Genomic DNA, 26313 nt, shown 5'->3' on the forward strand with positions numbered 1-26313 from the left:
TCTCCCAGAGACACTCATTCATCCAACATTCACTTGGTTGCCTATTCTACATAAGCTAAATTAAGTACAGTCTGCTTCATGACTGCAGTTCACAGTGTAGTAGGGGAGAAAGACAATAAAAACAGAGCAAAACTGAAACTGGTAAGTAGGGTTTTGACTTGGTTTGGGGTTCAGAGAAGGCTCCTCTTCTTTAAAGGAACAACTAAGCTGTGTTGAGGTGGGGAGGGGCACGCATAGGGCTGCAGTGCTCAGAATAAAGATACTATGGCAGGCGCAAGATGAAGCTAGAGAAGTAGAGAAGGACCAGACTGTGCAAGATCTCACACAGGATTTTGGTCTCTATAATAAGAGTAATGAAAAGTACAGTTAGTCAAGGGAAGGACATGATCCAGATAAACCTGCAATACTGTTCTGAATGTAATGTTAAGACAGAATGGGGAAGTCAGTGAGAGTGGATGTGGAGACACCGAGGAGGAAGCTATTCCATCAGGCCGTGCAAGAGGAAATGCTGGCCTGGACTAGCCACTATCCACCTCTCTAACAGATGGATAGAAGTGAACAGTTAAGAGAGAGTCAGGACATAAACCCCACAGGACTTGGTGACAGATTAGTCATGGGACAGAAAGGAGAGGGAGTTATTAACGATGTTGACAAGGTTTCTTACACAACTGGATGGAAGATGACACATGACGCTGAACAAGGTCAGTGTTCACTTTTGTTTTCTAGGGCAGGGAGGATCATAAGTTCCACTTTCGTCTTACTTGGTTTGAGGTGTCTTTGAGACATCCAGGTCTCAACTCATTATCACGCTCCAACTGGCTCTGCTGCTGCTAAGTCGCTTCAGTCATGTCCGACTCTGCGCGACCCCATAGACAGCAGCCCACCAGGCTCCCCCGTCCCTGGGATTCTCCAGGCAAGAACACTGGAGTGGGTTGCCATTTCCTTCTCCAGTGCATGCATGCATGCTAAGTCGCTTCAGTAGTGTCCGACTCTGTGTGACACTATGGACAGCAGTCTACCAGGCTCCTCTGTCCACGGGATTCTCCAGGCTCTGGAGCTCAGTAAAAAGGTCCAGATAGAAGATACAATGTGGGAATGACGTGTGTACAGGTCATCTCTAATTTCCTTCACAGAGCCACCTCCTCCCCATTGTAAGGCTGTGAACACAGGGCTTGAACCCCACACCCTGTCAGTGTGGACACATTCGTTGTCTCTCTTCCCCATTAGACTGTAAGTTCCATAAAAGCACTGACCACATCTATTTTGATTCCTATCGTACCTCAGCTTTTCACACACTTTCTGCACATATCAGAATATCAATAAATAATATTTATATGAAATAATTAAGACTGTAAGATAGCTAATCTAAGACAGCAGAACTACAGAGATTAATAATTGAAAAAGATTAATTCTCAGCATAATTTGAAAACTCATAATTCAGAATAAGGCAAGATGATGTATAAAACATTTCATATATTTATTATTTATTTAGTATTGTATTGGGTTTCCCTGATGGCTCAGATGGTAAAGCATCTGCTTGCAACACGGAAGACCCGATTTTGATCCCTGGGTCAGGAAGATCCCCTGGAGAAGGAAATGGCAACCCACTTCAGTACCCTTGCCTGGAAAATCCTATGGACGGATGAGCCTGGTAGGCTACAGTCCATGGGGTTGCATAGAGTCGGACATGACTGAGCGACTTCACTAGTATTGTATCACACATATAATTACTTATAATATTTTATATGTTTCTCCTCTCAGGAAAAATAAAAATTTCTACATATTTATCAGTTACACAATTCAAGTATAAATTAAATTGGAAGAATATTAATAATACAGTTTGAGGAGATGAAAATGTAGTTATCTTTATTGCCTGTGTTTAAAAGGCAACCCGGTTTAGAACTCCCTGTACCTTTAAAAATGCGCAATAGAATATAAACTTTCACCAGCAAAGGCAGCATACAGTTTTAACAATATTTAATGTACACCATTTACGACAGATTTCACCTATCAAGCGTTCTATTGATTCACAGGTATTAACCTAACAGATAGCATTTTTGTGTGTCTATTTTACTGACATGAAATCTATAGCATGAAAGTTTTTGAGAGTTACCAAAAGCACTATAATATTAGCTTTAAAAAAAAAAAAACCTTTGGCAATACGTATCTTAATCTCTATGAACAGAACAACAGGCTGAGTGCTGTTTTCATTAAAATTAAATCGAAAACTGCATATCTTACAAATAAGCCTAGCCTTATTTGGCTTTACCTGCTTTTTATCACCATCTCCTATTGAGACAGGATGTATCAAGAAGCAGTATATTTAACAAAGGGGTCAAAACACTAAGATCCTACTGAAATATCCTTTAAAAACTACTGATATTTTTTCAATTACTACTTTATTCATTTTGGTTTGGTGAATATGAAAAATATACAAGTAATAATTTTAATAAAAGATACATTTGGGGCATTCCACCACTTAATTTTGAATGCAGATAGAATTCTCATCTTAATTTTCAATGTGATCAACACCACAAACATGGATTTCCAAATCCTATTTTGTTTTCATCTTCTAATCAAATTCTCATATATCAAAACTGAAGAATGTCATTACATCGCTCAGAGAATGTTTACATGTTCAAAGTACATATATCAAAACACTTTTGTATATAAACATACTCCGGGAACATTAAATATATTTGAAGACTACAAAATAAAGTGCAAGATGATGAAAAACACTAGCTTACAGTTCTAGTGCATTTTAAATTAGATTAAAAAGAAACAAAATACATTAAAATTTTAAAAAGGAAAACTGATAAAAAAAATTTTGGAAGAGGCTGTGGTTGGCCATTTATTACTTTTTTGCATTAGAGTTAATTAATATTCTAAAAAGGTCTACAAAAAGCTGAACAACCTCTCAAGCTCTGAATTCATGGCACTGACCTTAGACTTTCTCAGAATGATTTTTAATGCATTCTGTTATTAGTAAAACCTGTTCAAACACATGCCCCATCTGCCAGCACCCCATCTGCAAGAGAGCTTCTTATTCTTGTAGACAGTGCAACTTCTGCTTGCTTCCTTCTTGTTTCTACATACCAGCTGTATGGTAATGAGCGTGAGCAGCTGAAAATCCTGCATGATAACAAAGCTAATATGAAAACGGCAGAACAACAACCTCCCCTCAATGAAGCAGTTGTCGCATGAACAGAGCAGATAAGCTATTAAACAGGGAGGTGGCAGTGATGAGAATTTTATGTGTATTTGGGGGAAGGTGTATTTATGCCTGTGTATGCACATGTGTGTTAAACATGGGGTTTCCACATAACTGAAAAATAAAAAGAAATAAGAGCAGCACAGGATACCAAAGATAGATCTAAAATTTCTAAGTACTTTTGTTAAGACTTGTGAACCCATTCTTTAACTTTTTAAATCTCAATTCTTATATAGTAATAATATACCAGCTGTCATTTGGGAAAGCCAGTTTTCAAAGATTTTAACCAATTATGTTCCATTTCTTAATTAACATATTTGGGGGCCTTAAGGGAAAGAAATAGAGAGAGAATTTAAAAACCATTATGGAAACTATTTCCTAGACATTTTAGCTGCTAACATGTGAACCAACAAACTATGTTTTTAATTTTGATATAGCAATTTCATTTTTAAAAAGCTTATGATATTTGAAGCCAACACATTTATTCTGAAGATAGAAACTCTAAACAAAATTCTAAGATGGCACATGTTACCTTCTTAATTTAGGAAGGCATACTGGGGTTAAGTTTTACATATATGAGAGTCACACTGAATGAATCTGTGGAATGTAAGTAGATACAAAGCATGTTAATTTTGTATGTGCAGTATCTTTCCATTTAGAGATTAACAGTCACTCAGGAAACTGTTTAAGAAAAATGACCATTTAAGATTAGTGTTATGCATTTTCTCTCACAATCTAAAGAAATGAAAAATGAAAAATATTCAAAATACTAACCATAGTGAAAGAAGTAAGTGCTATTACATGAAAATTAATTACAATTTTTACCAGCACATCTAAATAAGTCTTATGTGGACTTCATAACAGTTACTAAGTTCTTATCATGTAACTATACTTTCTATACATTATTTCATTTAACCCTTAAAACAATCCTATGAAGTAGGTACTATTATCTCCATCCTACAGAGGCTTAATAAAGGGTGAAGCTAGAAACTTCAGCCCAGTCTAAATGCTATCTCTATGCTCTTAAACAGTCTACCATTCTGATATTATCTCCACAAGGGCAAGGATTTGGGTCTGCTTCATTCATTATTGTACTCCAAATGCCTAAAGAAGTTCTTGGCTTATAAAAGTTGTTGAATAGACGGAATAAATAAATGGAATGGATAGAAGAGATAACTGCTCAGTTGTTGTTTTTTGATTATTTAATGTAGATTTCCTTAAGTGAAAAACGCTTCTATAAATTTTGTAACAACCCTTAATCATTTTGTTATTGAAAAATTATTTACATATTAAGGAATCTTAAAGTAAGTGTTTAGGAGTCTTAAATTTTGTTTACTTATCAGGTTGAAGAATTATGATTTAACTTTTAAAACTCTCACGATTAACCATTCATTTTGAAAGGCTGGTACAGAATGAATAAGAACAAAACTGCACTGATTTTAGTATTTCTGTGAATCCATTTGTCCTCTATTTTATTGTCTAACCATAAAAATGCACTTTTCCTGTTAACTAGCTTAACATATTCTTTGACTTCAAATATAAATCAAGGCCATGAGCTTCTATAATATAAAAGCTTTTGTATTATATATGTGTATGTGTGTGTGTGTGTGTGTGTGTGTGTGTGTGTGTGTGTAAAAGAAACTGAATTGAAAGAATAGTCCCAACTTAATAAAACAGTACCAATTATCCTTTAAAAAAATAAGATATGAAGTTGTACTTCCTCAAAGAAAAAGCTAACAACACTTACAAGATTTTTTAAAAACTCACAAATTCAGACAAGATTTATAAAAACAGTACTATACTGCCCCTACATGTTCAAACTAGTAGTAACAATGACATTTTAAAATCTGAACTGATAATGTAGAGATTTCTGTGGATTATTGAAAAGCTGTTTAAGCTGTTTAAATTGCTCCCAAGTGAATGATATGAGATCATCCACACATAAAAATGTAATTAAATATAGGAATAACCCACAGGTTTCAATTTTCATTTTCAAGACTAGTAAGGAGAAGAAGCTTGAGAAAATTTCATCCAACATTATCATATACTTTTTTTCTCTCAAAACAGATTTCCCCAACATTACATGTAGTGTTAGTTGCTCAGTCGTGTCCAACTCTTTGTGACCCTATGACCTGCAGCCCACCAGGCTCCTCTGTCCATGGAGCTTTCCAGGCAAGAATACTGGAGTGGGTTGCCATTTCCTTCTCCAGGGGATCTTTCTGATCCAGGGATTGAACCCAGGTCTCCTGCACTGTAAGTAGATTCTTTACTGTCTGAGCTACAGAGAAGCCACAACATTATACATGATCAATAAAAAACATAAATAAATAAACAAATGGCTAATCAGCTATGTGCATTTGATGTCAATATTTGTATTTTAATGTCTGAGAAATACTGTTGAATTGTTTCCCCCAGATCTAAAAAAATTTCAATAAAGTTCATAAATGTATACATAAAGACTTACACACATAGACATTATCAAAATCACAAGAGAAACTTTTCTTAATCTAATCTTAGATTTACTTTTAAAAAACCTACTATAATTATTTTACCTTTTACCCATTGTAGGAATAAAGCACTATGTAGGCAAATAAAGAGATGTGCTGCATTGATACATCCTTGTAAAAGAAACTAAGAATGTCACTGGATTTACCACAAATGGTGGTCCTTTCTAGTATTATTCCTATAGAAAAACATACCACATTTTTAAAAAATCCTACATTATAGTATCATTATTTACATCTACCATAATTATATCTACCATTATTTAACTGATTTATATGTGAGACACATTAAATTATGCAAGTTTCCACAACAAGTCAGGGATATGGTCAAGATCTCTAATTCTGACTTAGGTACAATCCAGGAAGAAATCACCATGGTGAGCCCGATATTAAAGACTGAAGTTTTCTGGCAAGAACATGAAAAACGAAATAGTATGGCATCATATTTAGTCTTTCAGAGCCTCAAGATAATATTCTATACTGGATACTACCCAGCACTATTTGAAAACTTATAGATCATAATATTTTTCAATGAAGTTACCAACAGAATGCTATCAAGTGAGGCAGAGTGTGTGCATATGTATTAATATGTACGTGTATGGCTGCTGCTGCTAAGCTGTCCGACTCTGAGACCACATGGACTGCAGCCCACCAGGCTCCTCCATCCATGGGATTTTCCAGGCAAGAGTACTGGAGTGGGGTGCCACTGCCTTCTCCAGTGTGTGAATGGAGGCGTCCTTATATACATATGCCGAAGCCATAACACAGATAAATGACCAACCGACTTGGAAATGAGAAGAACTGAGGGAAGTAGTCTGGTGGCTCACTCTACATTGCAGCAGACCCAACATGACATCCATGTGCGCCTGCATGCTCAATCCTGTCCAACCCTTTATGACCCATGGACTGCAGCCCTCCAGGCTCCTCTGTCCATGGGATTTCCCAGGCAAGAATACTGGAGTGGGCTGCCATTTCTTCCTTTAGGGATCTTCCTGATCCAGGGATCGGACCCACGTCTCTCGCATTGGCAGGTGGATTCTTTACCACTGAGTCACTTGGGAAGCCCATCCTGTCCACACTGAGGTGGAAATCTCAGGGTCACTGAAATATTAAATTATAAAAATGGTATTTTTTTTCCTGTTTTGTTCAATAATGTATCTAGAACTGTGCTTGGAAATTAACAGATGCTTATTTACTGAATGGATTAATTAATCCATGTTCCTCTGATTTTGATATGTGACCATGGAAAGGAGACAATAAGATAAGTCTTTCAGAGACAGAAAAGCATCAGTGGGCTTCTTAAGGGAAGGTCTTTGCTGCCCTATTCATCTTTGTTACATTAGCATCACATGCAGGGAGGATGTATATGCCTAATACACATTAGCAGAATTAAAATTAATTTAGTGGTGTTAATATTTCGCAGAAAACTGAGGAAAATAAGTGGTTGGAGTGCTCCTTCCTCACTTAAAGTCTGCTAGTATAAGTTGCATTTAATCACTGAAGAAAAATAATATATAAGCTCTGAACTATCATCAAACTATATAGAGCTGCCTGTAACTGGGTCAATAAAATTTAGGTATTAATGTAAAGCATTTAAATATGAATATAGGCAGACTTAAGATAAGGCTTAGGTTACTTTGACATTTCAAAGTATATTCCATTTTTTTATATGTGGATGATAGCTGTAAAACTCAAAGGTCTGCAGTTAGTTCCACAATTTGGAGAAAGCTGTTTTCCTGATTTCAAAACTTTCTGGAGTTTAGAAGGTAACATGGGACATATGCTGTGTATGGCAGAACACTTCTGGTATATCATATATAAAATTTTCTGTAGCAATATATACAAATATTCAGATAAACAATAAACATGACTGTCTTATGTTAGTCAGGGTTAGGTTTGGATAACTTGTTAAAGCATTTTTTAGTTTTCAGGGCTTACTGGACTCTTAGTCTGCAGACAAGAGACCATAGGTTTATTTCATACTTGTTTACCCAGCCAGAAGCTTCATAACCTGTTTATTTCTAGCATATTTTTCATCTGTCTCCCATACTCCACATCTTAATACTAAGTTTCTGTAAAATATGACCTACAAGTTTAAATAGGTTTGCCCTGATTGTTATCAACAAAAGGGGGTAAAAATTCATGGCAGTTATTTCTATGCTGTAGTTGTAGATTTACAAACAATAATTTTCTTTGCATTAACATCTGACAACTGAGGCACAACATAATACTTTGACATCACAAGATGACAAAAACATCTAGAAAGCAATGTTATTGAGGTCATCATAAATTGTGTAAACAAAATATGAATTACATATTTTAAAATCCAGGATTACATGGCAAAAATTAACCCTTGAAACCATTCCTTCAACAAATCCTTACCCAGTCAATATACCATAGTGTTTAATGATACTGGAGCTAGACACCCAGGTTAGAATTTTAGCTCCATCATCTACTAGCTCTAGGGCAAATCAGCTAAACTTCCTACACCTCTGGATTCTATATCTATAAAATAGGGACAATATAATGCAATCTGTTACTTCCTGAGGTAATTTTAAGGATTAAATGAGTTCCTATGTGGAAAGTGGCTTCCCTGGTGGCTCAAGACGGTAAAGCGTCTGCCTACAATGCAGGACACCCGGGTTCAATCCCTGGGCCGGGAAGATCTCTTGGAGAAGGAAATGGCAACCCACTCCAGTATTCTTGCCTGGAAAATTCCATGGATGGTGGAACCTGTAGGCTAAGTCCGTAGGATCACAGAGTCAGACACGACTGAGCGACTTCACTTTCAATTTCACTTACGTGCAAAGTACTTAGAACACTGTCTCCCCTGCATCCCAAGTTAGACTCTATTATACTGTTACCCTGCTTTATCAATATCGAAACATTAGCATTACTTTTCTGCTTCCCTAAAGTAGAATCTAAGCTCCATAAGGGCATGGGCTTTGTCCATATACTTCACTGTTATGTCTATAAATTCTAGAAAAGTTTCCAACCTTGTTCTAAATTCTTAATACATATTTTGGGACTGTTATTACTATTAATAAATCTCATATCCAGAAATAAGTGAATAATTTGTAGCAGTATAATTAAAGCGAAAAAGAGCCAAGATGTGAGACCAAGCAATAACATAAGTTTCTTCTGTCCACGACTTCTCTGATCATCTGCTTAGCAAACAAAATCCTTCCTGTTTTAAAGGTGCTGTGAAGCCTTTCCTGAGCCATTTGCATTGAGACTAGGGTGGCCCGCTCATGCTCCCACAGGATTTTGTATAGGAGTTCATTTAAGCTATTATCCTTTTGTACTATAAAGGTTTTTTTATGGTTTAACCACTAACTAGAAAATGCTCAAAAGAACTGTGATTTTCATTTTTGTATATCCACAGGAAGAGGGGAAGAATAATCTTTTTATTTACAGCTACTGCCTTGCACAATACAGAAAAATAAGACCACAAGAAAATTTACAGTTTATATTCTGCTACTCATCTTTTGCATGATGTAGGAAACATTCTTAAGAAACTGACAGAATTTAAAACAAAATCACCTGATATGTGGTAACCAGTTAATTCCTTTATTGATAAAATAAAGTGACAATAAAAGATATCAGATGATCTGAAAATGCCAATTTTTCCCCAAGTTCCAATGGAATATATGTGTGGAAAACACTTTAGAAAGCTCCATTTTAGTTGATGCACTTAAAAAAAAATTCAGGGAACCTATTAAAATCACTCTCCAAACTTGCTCATAGCACCCCTCTGTTCTTCCTTCTTTCTAAAGTTTTGTAATAGTTTTCATATTTTCTGACTTTTTTGGCTAAGGTAGACTCTCATAAGTGCCATTTAAATGAGTATACCCTATGTTTGTTTCTTCTTCATTTTCAAAACTGCTAAGTAGTAATTACTTTTAAAATTAAGTGTCAAACTGTATCTGAGTTTAGTTATATTTAGAAAATGAAATATTCAAAATCACAGCTGCACAGTCATTTGAAAGTATTTAGTAAACAAAAACATGTCATATTCTAACAGTATCAAAACTCCTTAAAGAATTTTCTAGACTTAACAAAAACTTCAACAAATTGGTCATACATAAAAAGATATTAAAGATAATTTCTGAAGTCTGAGTTTATAGCCTCAAGTGAGGAGACAAGATAACTAAATGAAGCTGTCAAATAAGACCACTGGACGGTACATATATGTCTAAGAGCCAAAGGCAATGGCAACAACTACAGTATGTTCCACTCATGGATGAGGACAACAGTGGAAGTAGGCAGTGCCAGGAGGAAGGTTCCATCCAAAGAGATAAGCCTGACTGTGAGGTCATGGAAAGGATTTGGAGAAAGTGGCACAAATGTAACTGGCAGATACAGACTAGACTAGTATGGGGGAGGGGAACATGATGCTGGCTTTTTAAAGGTTTCATATTTCTGTAGGTTAAGGAAATATCCATCTATTTCCTCTTGACTAAGAGTTCCATGAAACAAATGCTGAGTTTCGTGAAATCTCTTTCAGGCATCAAGACATTTTAGAAAAGCAGATTTGCTACAACCACTTTAAAAAAGAATTAATCATAGCTAGACTAGAATTAAAAAATAAAAATAAAAGGTAAACCTGGGTTGGGGCAAAAGGCAAAAGCTATGTCAGAAATGTAAGTCTAAGTTGTGGTGCTTTAAGAAACAGGCGAGTATTTCTGGCAGCTGCATTTGCTAGCATGAACAGTACTCCTGTAGTAGAGATTATTAATAGCAATATCCTTTGGGAGAGGCTGTCATCTAAACTGTACAAACATCACACTAAAACTCAGAAATATAAACGTATAAACTAAGATGACAAAAACTGAGATAACCATAAGACAGTAAAAATATATACATCAATGATAAATTATAAAACTACCCATATGGATCATCTGTGCAGATAAAAAAAGATGATAGCTTTAAAACTATGGGAAGAGTAGAAGAAAATTATAGCTAAAAATAATATACATGACAGGTCAACGGCAAATATTATTTTCCAGAAAGAAGTTTTAAAAATCTCATTAGCAACAAATAATTTCTTGTTCTATTTGTATATTTTCCTAATGAAGTTTTAAGTATAAACACATATAATTATCTTCTCAAAATGAAAAAACATTCCTTCAATAGAAAACTTAGAACAATACTGAAATATAGTATCAAGTAAGTAAAATTCATAAAATTTTGTCATACTAGAAATAAATTTGCTTAAAATATGATTTCTTTCTCTTGTTAAACAACACTGGAAGTTCCTCATGTTGGTTTTGATTTGATACAGTCTTTCTGGAAAACAATTTAGCAGTATTTATCAAGAATCTAAAAAAAATTCATACTCCTTGACCCAATAATTCTATTTCCATAAAAAAAGCGTATAGGGACATTAAAGTTTTATATATTAAAAAGTTCAAAGCAGGTCACTGACCAAATTAGCAACAGTAGAAAAATGATGATACATCCACTTGACAGATTATAACACACTTTTGAGTAACTACAGCCCTGGGGAACTACCAGCGATATACTAAAAATGAACTAAAGTATCAATTAAAAAATTATTTCCTTATAATTTTTATTGTGGTTATTTGTGAGCAGTGAAATTACTGATAATTTAGGAAAATGTGAAGAAACAGTTCTGTTTTTTACATAATGAGCATATCTAATTTTTATAAAGAGAAGTAAAAGATATTAACTATTGCAAGAAAATAAAAATTCTCTATATCATCATTCAACTCAGAGGATTTTGGGGATTATCAAACTACTCAGGAAGGTAGTACCTCACAAGTTTGCTTAAATAACAGAACTTATGATGGCTTACAAAATCTTCATACAAGTGAAAATTATACTGTAGAGTAAATAATTAGAGAGGTTGTTTTTTAAAACAAAGGCAATACAACTGTATGATAAAACTGGCAGACATTACTGAAAAGACTATTAAAGGAGCCTAATAGGTTAAAATTATAGATAGCTTGAAGTAACTGAAGATTATACACACAAAACAACAAAATAGATTATGCCTGAATGAAAATAAAATTTTGAATACAGGGTATTCTTAAAAATTAGTATCATCAATAATTCAACAATGCAGAAAAAAACTTGAATCCAAGAGAGTATTGAAGCTAAGAGAGGTATAATGTTATTTTAAATTTTTGTCATCACAGTCAAAAGTATTAATTGAACAAACTGATAAGAAAGGAACTGCACTGCAGATAAGTTCAGTTCGGTTCAGTTGCTCAGTTGTGTCCGACTCTTTGCGACCCCATGAATCGCAGCATGCCAGGCCTCCCCGTCCATCACCAACTCTGCAGTTAGAAGATGGTTAATCTGTCAGACACCCTGTTCTGATTGGCTGCCTACCAAACATAGACCCTGCAATATGACAAAGGTTCTCTCCTTAACCAAACTCTAATCAGATTCCTTTGAGCTCTTTTTCAACTAGGCCCTGTCCCTGGGCATGTTCTCAAGAACCAAATTTTAGTAAGAATCCTGCTAAATCATATTAACCAGAATTCCCCAACCTTGATATTGATCACACTCGGGACCTGAACCTCCCCTCCATATCTGCTGGGTTTGCCAGCCTCCTATCCCCCAGGTGATGTCTGACCACCTTGATTAGTTCATTTAACCAGTGTCGTCCTGTTAGCTCTGATACTTCTTAGTAATTATCTACCATTTGACCTCCTTACCTGCTTCATGGTTCGTACTTTTAAGAGTTAAGCACCTATCTGCTTCCCCTACTGCAAGCCTCCCTAGTAGAAGTCCCTTCCCAGGTGGCGCTAGTGGTAAAGAATCTGCCTGCCAATGCAGGAGATGTAAGAGATGTGGGTTCAATCCCTGGGTTGGAAAGACCCCCTGGCGAAGGCCATGGGAACCCACTCCAATATTCTTGACTGGAGAATCCCATGGACACAGGATCCTGGCAGGCTATAGTCCATAGGATCACACATAGTTGGACATGACTGAAGCGACTTAGCAGCACAGATTAGTAATAGTCCCTACATGTACCGTGACAGTCCTCCTGAACATCTGTCTTGATTTTAACAAGGGTTATGAATAACTTTTTCTTTAACAGGTACCATCCCTCAGCTTATAAAAAGACAATAAACATATATACTGTTTGAATATTTCCAGTTTTTTATGACAATAATCACTGAATCATCTGGGGGATAACTTTACAAATGAAACATTTTAAAAAGAGATTACACAAAAAATACTAAATTTATAAATATAGCATGCTACCAAAGTTATCTGTAGGTCAATTATTTGAATCTTTGAATGAATTTTCTCAAAGAAACAATGTCAACATTGATAGGTTCCCAGGTTTACCCTTCAAAATATAAACAGTGGTTGAAAAAAGTTCATTTTAAAAAGAAGGTAAAAAAACATAATAAGAAGAGAATAGCTACTACCTGTAGCACTGGGGAGTCCTGAGGTTAAACATCAGCTTTACTATTTACCAAGAAAATGGGAGAGGTAACTTGTTTGAGCCTTAGCTTTCAAGTATACCAAGTGGAGATAATACCTAATTTACAACATTAACAAACATTTAAAAGTTAATTAGAATACATAAAATAGCTGGAGAATGCACAGTATATTTAGTAGGTTCTTTTACAATGATAGCAAGGCTGTCCTGGGGCTCAGTGGTAATAATTAATCCTCCTGCCAATACAAGAGAGGCAGTCTGATCCCTGGGTTGGGAAGTTCCCCCAGAGAAGGAAATGGCAACCTCTCCAGTATTCTTGCCTGGGAAAGCCCATGGACAGAGGAGCCTGGCAGGCTATAGTCCATGGGATCACAAAAAATTCAGACACAACTTAGTAGTTAACCAACAACTGTATATTGAGAAGGTAAATTAATAAGTTGTATGTTAAAATTTTAGTGATTAGGCACATAAACATTTTTCTCTACATAGCTACAAAAGAATTAGAGAATCAGGATTTCCAAAGGAATGAAGGCTTATGGCGCTAACAAGCTTTCTAAAACTTTACTGTTAAATGAAACTTATATTCAAACAAAAAGAGGTATGCACAAGATTTACTATGGTAGTATTGTAATCCTAAAAACCTATGTCACTGTTTCATGAATAAAGTTTTACTAAAACACAATCATGTCCATTCAGCCACTCCTGTAAGTACTGTCTACAGCTACTTTCAAACAATGGCAGAGCTCAGTAGTTCTACTGTGACTATTTGGTCCACAAAGCCCCAAATAGTTGCTGGCCCTCTGCAGAAGAAGTTTGTGGACCCTTGACTTAAACTAATGCTAAAGAATCTGCCTGCAATGCAGGAGACACAGGTTTGATTCCTGGGTCATAAAAGTCCCCTGGAGGAGGGCATGGCAACCCACTCCAGTATTCCTGCCTGGAGAATTCCAAGGACAGAGGAGCCTGGTGGGTTCCAGTCCATAGGGTCACAAAGAGTTGGACACAACTGAAGCGACTGAGCATGCATGTACTCAATGGTAACAATACACAGGAGTGATATTAACTCAAATATTTTCTCAAATGACACAAATATTCTAATTTTATTTCCATTTTCATTTTAAAGCAAAGTGTTTATTTTTAAATATGTACATTGTACTTGAAACAGAACTTGGTATATAATATAACCACTATAAAATTATTTTCAACTATCAGAAAACTAGTCATATATTTCATTGCTGCCTGAGCTTCTGGGTTTCAGGTGAACAAGTTCCTGTACCATACTGCCTCCCCCTCACCTCCCTACAGCTTCCACCAGCAGTTTCACCCCATTCTCTTACTCAGCTCAGCTGCTGATGCTTATGCTACACAATTGGTATGTGGTTCAAATCCAAGAATATAAATGCACTCTAAAAACATATTTTTCTAGAAACCAACAGTCAACCAGGTATCTTTAAAAGCCTGGATATAAACCACGAATTTCATGACATTTGGAAATTTCTACCAAAAAGTAACTCTGAAGAATAACCTTATGAGAATATTGTAAATGCTTAAAAGTCTCCAAACAAAAACAAAATGAGTTCAAGATTTAAGCCTGAAAGTGAATTTTCTTTCAACATACTATTTATTAATTACAAGATATTATTATTTATCTTATAATCAGAAAGCAAAAAATGGTGCCAGATAAGCTATGAAATTCCATCAAGACATATCCTAATTTTATATATGTTTAAAATGTAGAAAAATAATGTATCTTAGGATTTAGAAATACAGTATTACCATATAGGCATTCCAATTTCAAGGAAAAATAAAACAATTTTCCAGTGGTTTTATAAACTAAGTTTTTCCTGTAAATTTTCTCTCCCTTTAAAGGATGATCAGTTATTTTAGAAACCACAATCATTTACATAATAAAAAATTAGACTAGCAGTACTGATAGTACTTAATTAATGGAGTAAATTAATTCCCTGAAACCATTTCAAGAGCTATAAATTGAAGTTGTAGTTATAAAAACTATTCCAAAGAAATTTTCACAATTTTAAAAATTATTTTATTGTGCAAACATTCAATAGATCAACACCTATGATGGATGGAGGGGCAATAACATATTTTTCAACTTTTAACAGGTCAAACCTACACAGAGTCTTGTAAGAGGTCACACAGTATTAGCTCACTACTTAGAAGAAAAAAATGGCCTACAAAACAGAGAAGTCTATTCACATGTGATCACTGTATAATAATCTGATAAAAGAGGCTAAACATATCTAATGAAAGATATACTGGATGTTAGATACAAAATATGATTAATTACATATCACACAAGAAGTCTTTTCAAAATCTTCTATAAAAAATACATTTAAAGTGTCTATCATTAACATTACTAAGGGAAAATAAGTAAGTTAAACAACAAAGAGCATGTGAATCAATTTAAAGCTACCTAAATTAACCAGTTGCAAAAAGGAGGGGATGGGGATATAATTACACTAGCCCTCTAATATTTCTAGTAGTCAGAGTCAATGAGTTATGCAATAGTAAATTATTGGCAGGCAGTCTAAAAATGAGTGTGTTAATTCTGTTTTCTAACTATCTTCACCTAAACTAGAATGATGTTCTAGTTTGAATTCTACTTTTCAAATTTAGTACTCTTCTGTAATTACAAATGCCAGGCTATAATTTAATGTCAACAGTAACCTAGAAAAGTCAAACTGAATAGTGACCCTAGGAAACCCTCAAGGAAAGCCTTCAAGTTTTCTATTAATTTTTCTTAATAGAATCTGCTCCTGATTCTTTTAAGTTTCATGTAAAGAAGATAAAGGCAGAAAATATGCAGTGTGACATAATGAAGTAATCTGTCATACACTGTACTTAAGTTTATTAGAAATAGTCAACAAGAAAAAAAGTATCTTGATTGTCAATATCTTAACCCCTCAATTAAAAAATTCCAATTTCTTTTCCTTAATTTGATTGTTTACTTGTACTGATATTTTTTACAGAAGTATTAAAATAAAAAATTAATTTATTAATGACCTTAAAGAGGCTACTAGAGGCCTCTGTGTAAATGCTTAAATCAGAGCAATGACCTCATTCAGAAGTTATAAAAGTGACAAAGTGAAAGAAGAAAAGATCTAAACAAAAAAAGAAACACTTTCTGAAAACATAGTAAAGAAGAAAATGAGGTGACAGAGAGATTTATATTCAAGGTTTAAATTGTATTACATTTAAAACCTACTCAAAATGCTTTTCAACATGGCTACCACTTATTTGGAGTAGAAGTAGAAACAGTTCAAAAACTAAAGTAATTAGAAAACGTAATTTTTCAAAGGCTATTTAAGTCCCAGCAAATTAAGAGGAAAAATATTTTTCAGGTATTATAAGTTAACCTATTTGTTTAATAGAATATTTTTCTTTCAGTTAAAAGAAAAGAGGAGAGGGTTAAAAAGGACTAAAACACTAATAGTATGGATATGTGCAAACACTCAATCTCTGACAGGTATTTTTTGGTTTAATGTGTTCAGGATCCTAAACATATACTAGATCTAAAAATATATTAGTTAATAATTAACTAATAAACTAGTAAAAATTAACTAATAACTAGTAAAAATCTAGTTAATAATTCAAAATGGCAATATGAAGTAACAAAAAATACAACAAAACCATTAATATTAACAGGGTCAAAATTTGGCAGGGAGGAGAATGTTATCCTGAAAAACATACAGAAAATCATAACCTGATTATAGATTAGTACAAATTCTACAAAATGTTTGTTACTTCAGGATTGTCTATATATAAACTATATCATAACTGCCACACAATAGCACACTATTTTTATTTTACATAACAGCAAAAAGTAATGTCTCTATTATATTAAGTTTAATTTAAAAAAGTGATTTAAAAATAATCTAGCTTCAAGTGACAGATAAACTCTTTATAAGAGCTAGATACTCTAATTCCCATGTTAAAGGACAGTACCACTAGCGCTTTACTTTTCCCACAAAATAAAAACAACAAATTTGGGTTTTCAGTATTTGCCAACATATTTCAAAACATAGTTTTTAAATTTACCAATTTTAAGTAAGTTTAAAGAATTCTAATACCATAAAAGTAAGTGAGAGAGACAAAAAGGTAAATTAGGTAACCTTGCCCTCAAGACTCTCTATCATGTTATTAAAACTATCACTTACAGAAGTTTTCAGGGGCTACATAATGCAGCGATAGTTTTAGTTATAAATATCAACTGAAATTTGAAGCATGTTTTCACCAAAAGCAGCAGAAGTAGTTCATTTAAATAAATATTCCTGTTTTTCAAATGTGTGAGACTTACCCGTCTTCGACAAAAGGGGAGGCCTTGGGCAATGATGCTAATGCTAAATATCTTCATCACGGTTTGATGTGGTAGAGGCTCTTTTGCACTTTTAAGATCAACAGGAACCAAGCCATGGTTTAGAGTAGCCTTTCCCGGTTTTGACATTTTAAAACTCCTCTTGGCTGATGAATACTTTCTACATGTAATACAGGCACATTACTAAAAACTCTAACCACCAAATTAAAATACAACTTTCTAATTAAAAAAAAAAAAAAAAAAAAGGCTGAGAACCCAAGGCCTGCTGCTTTTGTCTTTCAACCTTCTCCTACCAAATGTCCTGACCTGTCTGAGGCTTGGTGAAGTGCAAACTATCCTAGAATAGCCAGGAATTATAAACTACTGAAGTGAAAGCTCCTGCTCCTGCCAGTCAAACAGCTGGTGAACCTCCCTTACAAAGTCAGTGAGACAACCAGGGCAGGGCTGCGCTACAGGGTCCCTTTGAAAACTTCTCCAGTGACTGACCTAGGTATACGCCCTAAAAGTGAAAGTAAACTTTTCTCTATAAAAATCCAAAAGTTAATCACTGTATTTTCTTTTGAATGTTTATTGCCTTTCTTAAGCAAATATCAGCATTATTATTTTAGGAGTGTTTTGAACTATGCTTCAAATTTAAGGGCAGTATTTATGCATGCTCAAAAACTATAAACATATATTTGTCCTATCTTAGCTATATTCAGAATGAGCACTGTTATCTTCAAGTGTTTGTCTTTAGCAAGCTCTTTTCCTCTTCCATACGTACTATTCTTTATCTCATACTCACTAAGACATTAAATTGACCCTAGTACTGGACAGTTAATAATAAGCACTTCAGGTGCTTATTAAATACATTAATATTAAATATTAAATATTTATATAAATATAAATTATATTAAATGTCATCTTAACAGGTGACATTTTAGTTGTTTGCAAATTTCAGTTCAATCTCTATAATTCTGAAATACTTAGCAATTCCACTTGAAAGTATAACAATCCCATGACTGATTAAATATATTTTAAAACCCAAATATTTATAAATATAACCTGTGATGTAATTATAGTAAAATGAATAATGACTAACCAGCTCATCACAAATCCTTAGGGCCTAATTTCTCTGATATACCACAGTCAGATATATCTTTCTAAAACATGGAGATGGAATGTGCTATATAATCCACTCCTCAAGAACTTTCAATGGTTCCCCAATGCCTAAGATAAAGTCTGGAGATGAAAACTCTCCAAGTGGCCCCAAACTCATCTTTCTAGCATTATCTCAAACAGTTTCCTAAATTAACCACTTATGCCACGTTAATCTTTATGCTACATTTCATATGCAAGCCCATGAACTAGAATGTTATGAAGATGATTTTTAAAAAACCTCCTGTGAGAATGGGTAGTAGTTTTGAAACAGATGACAGATAACAGATGTGAACTCTCCATTCACAATGCTCAGCCACCTAGCTTGTTCTCTCCTTCCATTCTATTTTCTTCTTCCAATAGCCAGTCATCTCACTTCTTGCCCCTTCCAATTGTATTTATAGATTTTCAGAATGTGACATGGAGAGAATTAGAAAAGAGAAGTGTCAGAAATGGGTGATTTCTTCTTTGATTCTGGAAAGACCTATCTTACTAAATATTACCAAGTGGGTTGCTGGGAAGGCAATCCACACACAAGAAATACCCCTAGTCCCGCCATGATGCTATTTTCTTAAAGTACACCCTTCTCTGACATCACAATTTAAAATGAATTAATACTTGAAAATGCAAAATCATTAGCAAATGTGACATTTTTAGTTATGCAAAAGTAAACAACTGCATTCATCCAAGTAGATATATATATAGACCAATAAGCACATGTAAAGATGCTCAATATCACTAATCATTAGGGAAATACAAATCAAAACCTGAACCACACTGCACATTCATTAATTATGGCTATTACTTACACACACACACACACAAAAATAAGTGTTAGCAATGATGTGGAGAAACTGGGACCCTTGTGTGCTGTTGGTGGGAATGTAAGACAGACATAGCTACTGTGGAAAATAGATTCCTCAAAAAATTACTATGTGATCCAGGAATTCCACTTTTGGACATACACCCCAAAAAACTAAAACCAGGGCTCACACAGATATTTGTACACCATAGTCACAGCAGCATTATTCACAAAAGCCAAGGGTGGGGAAACAGCCTAAGTAGCCGCTGATGGATGAAAGGGTAAAAAGCGTGGCGCACACATATTCAAAGGGTATTATTCAGCCTGAAGAGCAAGAAAATTCAGACATACCATAGATAAATTTTGAAGATAAGTGAAATAAGTCAGTCAAGAAAGGAAAAATATGGTATGATTCCACTTATATGAGGAATGAGGAGCTAGTGTTCAAAGGGTACAGAATTTCTGTTTGGAAAAGATAAAAAAAAATTCTGGAGATGCTAATGGTTGCACAACTGTGAATGTACTTAAAGCCAATGAACTGAACACTTAAACATGGTAAATTTTATGTTATAGGTATTCAATCACAATAAAAACAATGTTTTAATAAAAAAGCAAATGACTAAGAATACAACTATAATCACTGGGGGGGGGGGGGGGAACCAATAGAGATTTAGGGATAGGAGAGAAGGTACTAGAAAACTGTAAGCTGATATGACAGAAAAAGCTGAGACTGATATCTAAGAAAAACACGTCTATGGGCCCACTGAACTATTTACTACCTTGCAGAATGAATGTCTCTAGCCTCATTCTAGTCTCAGCATTTCATCTGGTGCTCACTTTATTTCTTAACACAAGTATAATCTTTTTTTTAAAAAAAAATATAACCTTCAGTCATATAGTGTTTTTTCCTCCTTATTAGGAAAATCCCTTTGTCGAAGCTGCTCACGCAGAATGCCCTCCTACAAGTTACTATCAGTGTCTTTGTCAATATTATATATGGCTTTATGCAGACTGACATTATTCTCCAAAAAAAAAAATCTGTCTCAGTGGTATCTCCGAAATCACTTAGTTAATTAACCCCTCAAAATTCATTTCTTGGAACCACATAAAAGATATACTTTAAACTACGGTGCTAATTCAATCCAGAAAAATTAGAAGAGTGTACTACATTCCACTAGTTTAACTATTCTGCAGAGAAAAATGAATCAGATCAACTCCAGTTTCAACTTGCACTTAATAAAGATACCATACTGAAAATCAGTTTTCCGTTTTCTATCTAAAAACTTTGTAATCACATGCATTTACAGGTAGATAGCTGGAAGGTAAGGATGATACGAATTTCTCTAATCTTCTTGGATTCTGATCCTAAAGCAGGGAAAAGGGAGGAGATTTCGAATTGCAAAGAATCTGGACTGGGGAAATTAAAACTAAAACAAACAGGGCTCATTTTACTGCTTTTAAGAGGGCAAAATTATTATGAAGTAAAACTAGTTTTTCATTTTTAAGAGATTATTTATGGTAATGATAGAAATGAACATTAAAGCAGTTTTGCATATTAAATGTTGTGTTTTACACAAGGTATCAAGTTTTGGTAAGCACAAAGTGGTGACATTCTAATTTAACTCAATTTTTAAATCAGTAAGTAGCTGCCCTCCACTGGATAGTACAGAGCATTGCAACTCAAGCAAACACTTAAATTACATGTCTACAACAATACACTTCTGTGAAAAAGAGACAATACTAGTGACTGAGCAAAGTGAGTACTAATTCCCAAACTACTGTTTCTTCTTTCCTGAGCAATCAAGTTAACAGTATTTGTAAAGAAGTATTCTAAATCAGCATGTGTGTGTGCTCAGTTGTGTCCGACTCTGTGGCCCCGTGGACTGTAACCTGCCAGGCTCCTCTGTCCACGGGATTCTCCAAGCAATAATACGGTAGTGTATTACCATTTCCTTTTTCACTAAATCAGCACGGAAACAACCAAAATACAAAATCTTCAAATACAGAAGAAAACCCTAGTCAATTAAGGAAACTGTAGACAACGTGTAGGAGAACCTCAATGGCTAATATTTTAAAATGCAGCTAGTTCCATGTGTTCAAGAAAAAAAAATTTTTTAGTCCCAACTATGTTTTTAAAAACATTTAAGATAACCTTAATTATGAACCCCCATCCAAACTTGTATTTTTCAAAACAGACAAGCTCTCTTAAAAATGATATCAACAAATATTACAGAAGTATAATATAGTCAGTTGAAATATTGATGCTGGAGTCAAACTGCCATAGTTCAAAGCCTGGTTCTATCACTTGTTAGTGGTATGTCCTTAAATTAATGTCTCTGTGCTTCAATTTCATCTATATTGAACTTACCTCACAGGACGGTTATCAAGATTAAATCAGTTAATGTAAGTGAAACACAGAACAATGCTTTACATTAGTAAGTGCTCAATACTGCTAGCTACCATTACTACTAGGATTAAAAAAAAAAAAAACCGTACAGCTTTGTAAATTACATTTCAACCTTAAAAATCACTAAGAAAGCAAGCAAAGATGCAAAATCCAGCTATGATAATTTGGACTATAATATTTTAAAACACAATCCTCTACAATTTTTAGAAAGACTTCCTAAATTCTTTCAAAATTTTATTTAAAAATTAAGCTGTAACATCTTAGTAGCTGTGTTGTAGCATTTTAAGATTCCAGGTATCACTATCCATCCAGAAAGAACTCAATATTGGGGAACCTGTGATAAAGAGCAGATTCTCTATACAAGATATTTTGCCTGCTTATCACTCTCTGGGTTTCTTTCTTCTGAACATCTGCATTAGCCACAGATTATTAAAATATAAATGCTACATGTAACAAAATACCAATGATATGGCATTTCTAAAATGTATTGTAGCTCCATACACTCCAATTCTCTTACAAGAATGATAAGGTTTACAGCAGCTTATTCTGGATTTTGACTGCTTCTTTCATTCATTATTATACAGAAGGCCCATGATTTAACTGCTCCATACCAAAGGCCAGAGCGTATGAGCAGCATAAAGATTTTCTATTTTTCATAAACTATTCTTGAATCAGCTAAAACAAATCACTTGGGAAGATACAAATTAACCTAAAAGTATTTCTAATTTTGTACCATAAGTTTTCAAAGTCTCATATCAAAAACTTTTGACAGGGAAACTATCATTTATTATGTCTGTGAATTTAAGCAACAAGTGACTTATTCTTTTGTATTAACAGAAACAGGAAATTTCCAGATTCCAAAAATTATACCACTACTAAAGTGGAATAAATCAGAATCAATATCCTTTTGAGATGAAAATATGGAATTATAAAGCATACTCATTTATCCTGGGATACAGAGTGAGACAGACTTCTCTCTGTGTCTAAGTCATTGTTCTTTAGTCTTTCCTAACACCTTAGGTTGTTCTTGTTCAATTACTGTGTTATGTTCAACACGTTGCGACTGCAACATCAGGCTCCTCTGTCCTTCACTATCTCCCAGAGTTTGCTCAAATTCATGTACACGGAGTCAGTGATGCTACCTAACCACCTTATCCTCTGCCACCTTCTTCTCCTTTTACTTTGAATCTTTCCCAGGATAGAGTCTTTTCAAATGAGTTGGCTCTTGGCATCCAAGCCAAAGTACTGGAGTTTCAGCTTTAGCATCAGTCCTTCCAACAAATATTCAGAGGTGATTTCCTTTAGGATTGACTGGCTTGATCTCTCTTGCTGTCCAAGGGACTCTCAAAAGTCTTCTTCAGCACCAAAGTTCAAAAGCATCAATTCTTTGGTGCTCAATCTTCTTTACGGTCTAAACTCTCACTTCCATACATGAATACTGGAAAAACCATAGCTTCGACTATACCGACCTTTGTTAGCAAAATGATGATTCTGCTTTTTAACATGCTATCTAGGTTTCTCACAGTTTTCCTTCCAAGGAGCAAGCATCTCTTAATTTCATGTTTACCAAACTGGCATAAACAGTGACATTTGGAGTGCATTTGACTTTTTTTTTTTTTTTTTGCATTTGACTTCTTTAAATGAGTAACTGACTTTGGATTTTGTTCCCATATTTTGCCTTAGAACTTTAGTTGTTAATATCAAGATGATACTTTTCCTCACTATTTTCATTAAACATTTAAAGAAATATTTGTGATAAAACAAACACCCAACTATTGGATTGAATTAAGTATTTCAGAAATGTCTAGTATGAAGTTCTCAATGACTATAACATAACTTGCCTCAAGATCAGCTCTTCTAGTCTGTGCTGGGCTACCCCAGCTGTTAAAACTGGTCTTACACAGCTGCTCTCCAAGAATTCAGCAGATGATTATTATAGCTACACCTTTAAGTCAACAATGACAAAAATGACATAGTAATTACAGGTATTTCAATCATGCAAAAACTTCATGTGATGACAGAGTAATTTAAAAGCAACTTAATTTTCTGCAATTCACAAAATAAAACTTTAATGCAAGAAAGAAGACAAAAACTAATTTCAGCTTTTTAAGGTCCATAATTTAATTTAATTTACTTTCATGAGCAAGTTTAAGCATAAAAGTTTCATTAATCTTTCAGTTAAACTAAAGACATTTTATCAATCATTTACTTCTCTTGTAAAAACTGTGAAAAGTGCTACAGACCAGGGAGTAATAAATAAGGACATAATACTATACTTCTTTAAAGTACCATAAGTAATATAGGGGCTTTTTTCTATACCTTAAAAAAATTAAACTAAGCTATAATGCAGAAGTTCACCAAATTGATGGCTTGTGTTAGTCCTACAATGTGTTATTGTAGGAATTTATCCTATGAAAAATAAATGTAAGGTATTTGACAGTGTTAACAATTTAAGAAATTAAAATAGTAAGGAGGGGGGAGATGATTATATTTCCTACACTGTTGAATTTTTGATGCAATTATAAGTAAAAATCAGTTGTTTTGAGTGAGGTGAACATAGTTCCATGGCGTCAGTTATACAGTTTACAGTAATATACTATGACAGCATCTGAGACTTAACAATAGTCACTGAATAATTTATTCACTATAAATACTCACTTATCAATATCCACCTCAAATTTAAGTACAAAATTAGAGTATAGAAAATATTTTAATATCTTGAATGGGTTGACAGCTGATTCCATCAGCCCTTTTACACTGTCAAAATACATACTCAACAAAATACATCGTCTGATAAACATCAACATTAATTTTAAAGCTGAAGTTAAACTAAACTGACAGTTCAAGTTTTCATTCTTCCCAATAAATAAAACACTGTTTACCAAGAAAGATTAAAAGCAAAGAAAAAGACAAAATTCAGTCCCTATAATAATGATTATGCCTGAAACAGAAAGCTCTCAGGATGGAGGGAGGCAGTCTAGGGATGCTAGGAGACTCTGAGATCAACCGGAGATCTAAAGGAAGTTTGCAGCTACAGAGCCTAGAAAAAAATACACGTATCATTTCAGACTGGTACAATGATGTGAGGGAAGGATAAAACACTGATGTGAGTTCCTTCCAAATAGGCCATGATTTCTTTCACTTAACATCACAACAAGACTGTGAGGTATCATTAGCCTACATTTTAAGGAATTACACAAGATACAGATATTACATATGAAATTTGTTTTAGTGAGTCTGATTTTTATGAAGTACAAGTGAAAAACATAAACAATAAGTTATAAGAGCAAAGAAATGACCTCCCATAGCACACTGGGCTTCTTGAAGATGGTCACAGCAATGCCCCCCCATCTTGGCAATCTCTTCTTACAATGTGCTGCGACACTCCTTCCATGAGAAGTGAGTCTATTTCAACCAAGACAGAATGTGACTTCCTAGGATAAGCTGTAAAAAGGAGATTCCATATCCCTCTTGCTTGCTGGAATACTCACAAAGTAGCTCTGCTATAAGCAGAGCTAAGGCACCGTGCCACGAAGCAGCCCAAACTGACCCAGGTAAAAAGACTGCATCGTGGGTAAGTCCCGAGACCACACGAGGACGAAAGACTCTGGGCTAGCCCCCAGCTGTTCTAGATGCCTGGTACTTCATCTCCAGCTACCATCTGACCTCTACCCTAAATCGACAATGCCCAACGGAGCCCTTTCTAAATTCATAACCTACAAAAACAATGAGAAATAATAAAATAATTGTTATTTACAAAGCTTTGGGGTGCCAGTTAGGTGGCAATAGATAATTGAAACATCTTACCCAACAAGGAGCTCCAAGAACACTGGTTTACTGTTGTAACACGATAGTCATCCTAGTAGAACTTTCATTTCAAAATTTAATGAGAATGGAAAAGATAACATGTGAGCTAGAATGAAAATTTAAATAAGTAAGTATTTGGAGATTGGTAAAAACTTTGGTGACAAATTCCCACCTTGATAATACCCATTAGGAAACGTGATGTTTAGCAAAAGTCTCTGCTTATTTTAATAATAAATTTGACAAACTGTTACATACCGGAGAAGGCAATGGCACCCCACTCCAGTACTCTTGCCTGGAAAATCCCATGGATGGAGGAGCCTGGTGGGCTGCGGTCCATGGGGTCGCTATGAGTCGGACACTACTGAGCGGCTTCACTTTCACTTTTCACTTTCATGCAATGGAGAAGGAAATGGCAACCCACTCCAGTGTTCTTGCCTGGAGAATCCCAGGGAGAGAGGAGCCTAGTGGGCTGCTGTCTATGGGGTCGCAAAGAGTTGGACATGACTGAAGCGACTTCGCAGCAGCAGTTACATATTACTTTGACTTGGATTTATATCCAAACTAGTTTGATATGTGACTAAGAAAGGAAAAATCAACTCACTTTTTCTGTTTCCTACAATCATGCTTTTGTCTTCATTCTAAGCAAAATTCAAATGCCTAGAGAGGCATGCAGGTAAAATAAAGGA

The 26313-nt window shown here is 34.7% G+C and overlaps 1 protein-coding gene across 2 annotated transcripts in view; it reads right to left on the reverse strand.

Moving 5' to 3' along the window:
• FBXW7 (F-box and WD repeat domain containing 7) overlaps nucleotides 1-26313 on the reverse strand; it is a 216746-nt gene that overhangs the window by 45589 nt on the left and 144844 nt on the right. Inside the window, exon 1 of one of the 2 annotated variants that reach the window (XM_043902611.1) lies at nucleotides 17457-17796. The exons of the other annotated variant lie outside the window; for it this stretch is intronic. Coding sequence (XP_043758546.1) covers nucleotides 17457-17603 — 147 coding nt within the window. The 5' untranslated portion in view covers nucleotides 17604-17796. Of the gene's footprint in view, nucleotides 1-17456; nucleotides 17797-26313 lie in introns of those variants that run through there. 2 annotated transcript variants of the gene reach the window in all.

This window comes from Cervus elaphus, chromosome 5, assembly GCF_910594005.1.
Source record: "Cervus elaphus chromosome 5, mCerEla1.1, whole genome shotgun sequence".
NCBI classification, from domain to species: Eukaryota; Metazoa; Chordata; class Mammalia; order Artiodactyla; family Cervidae; genus Cervus; species Cervus elaphus.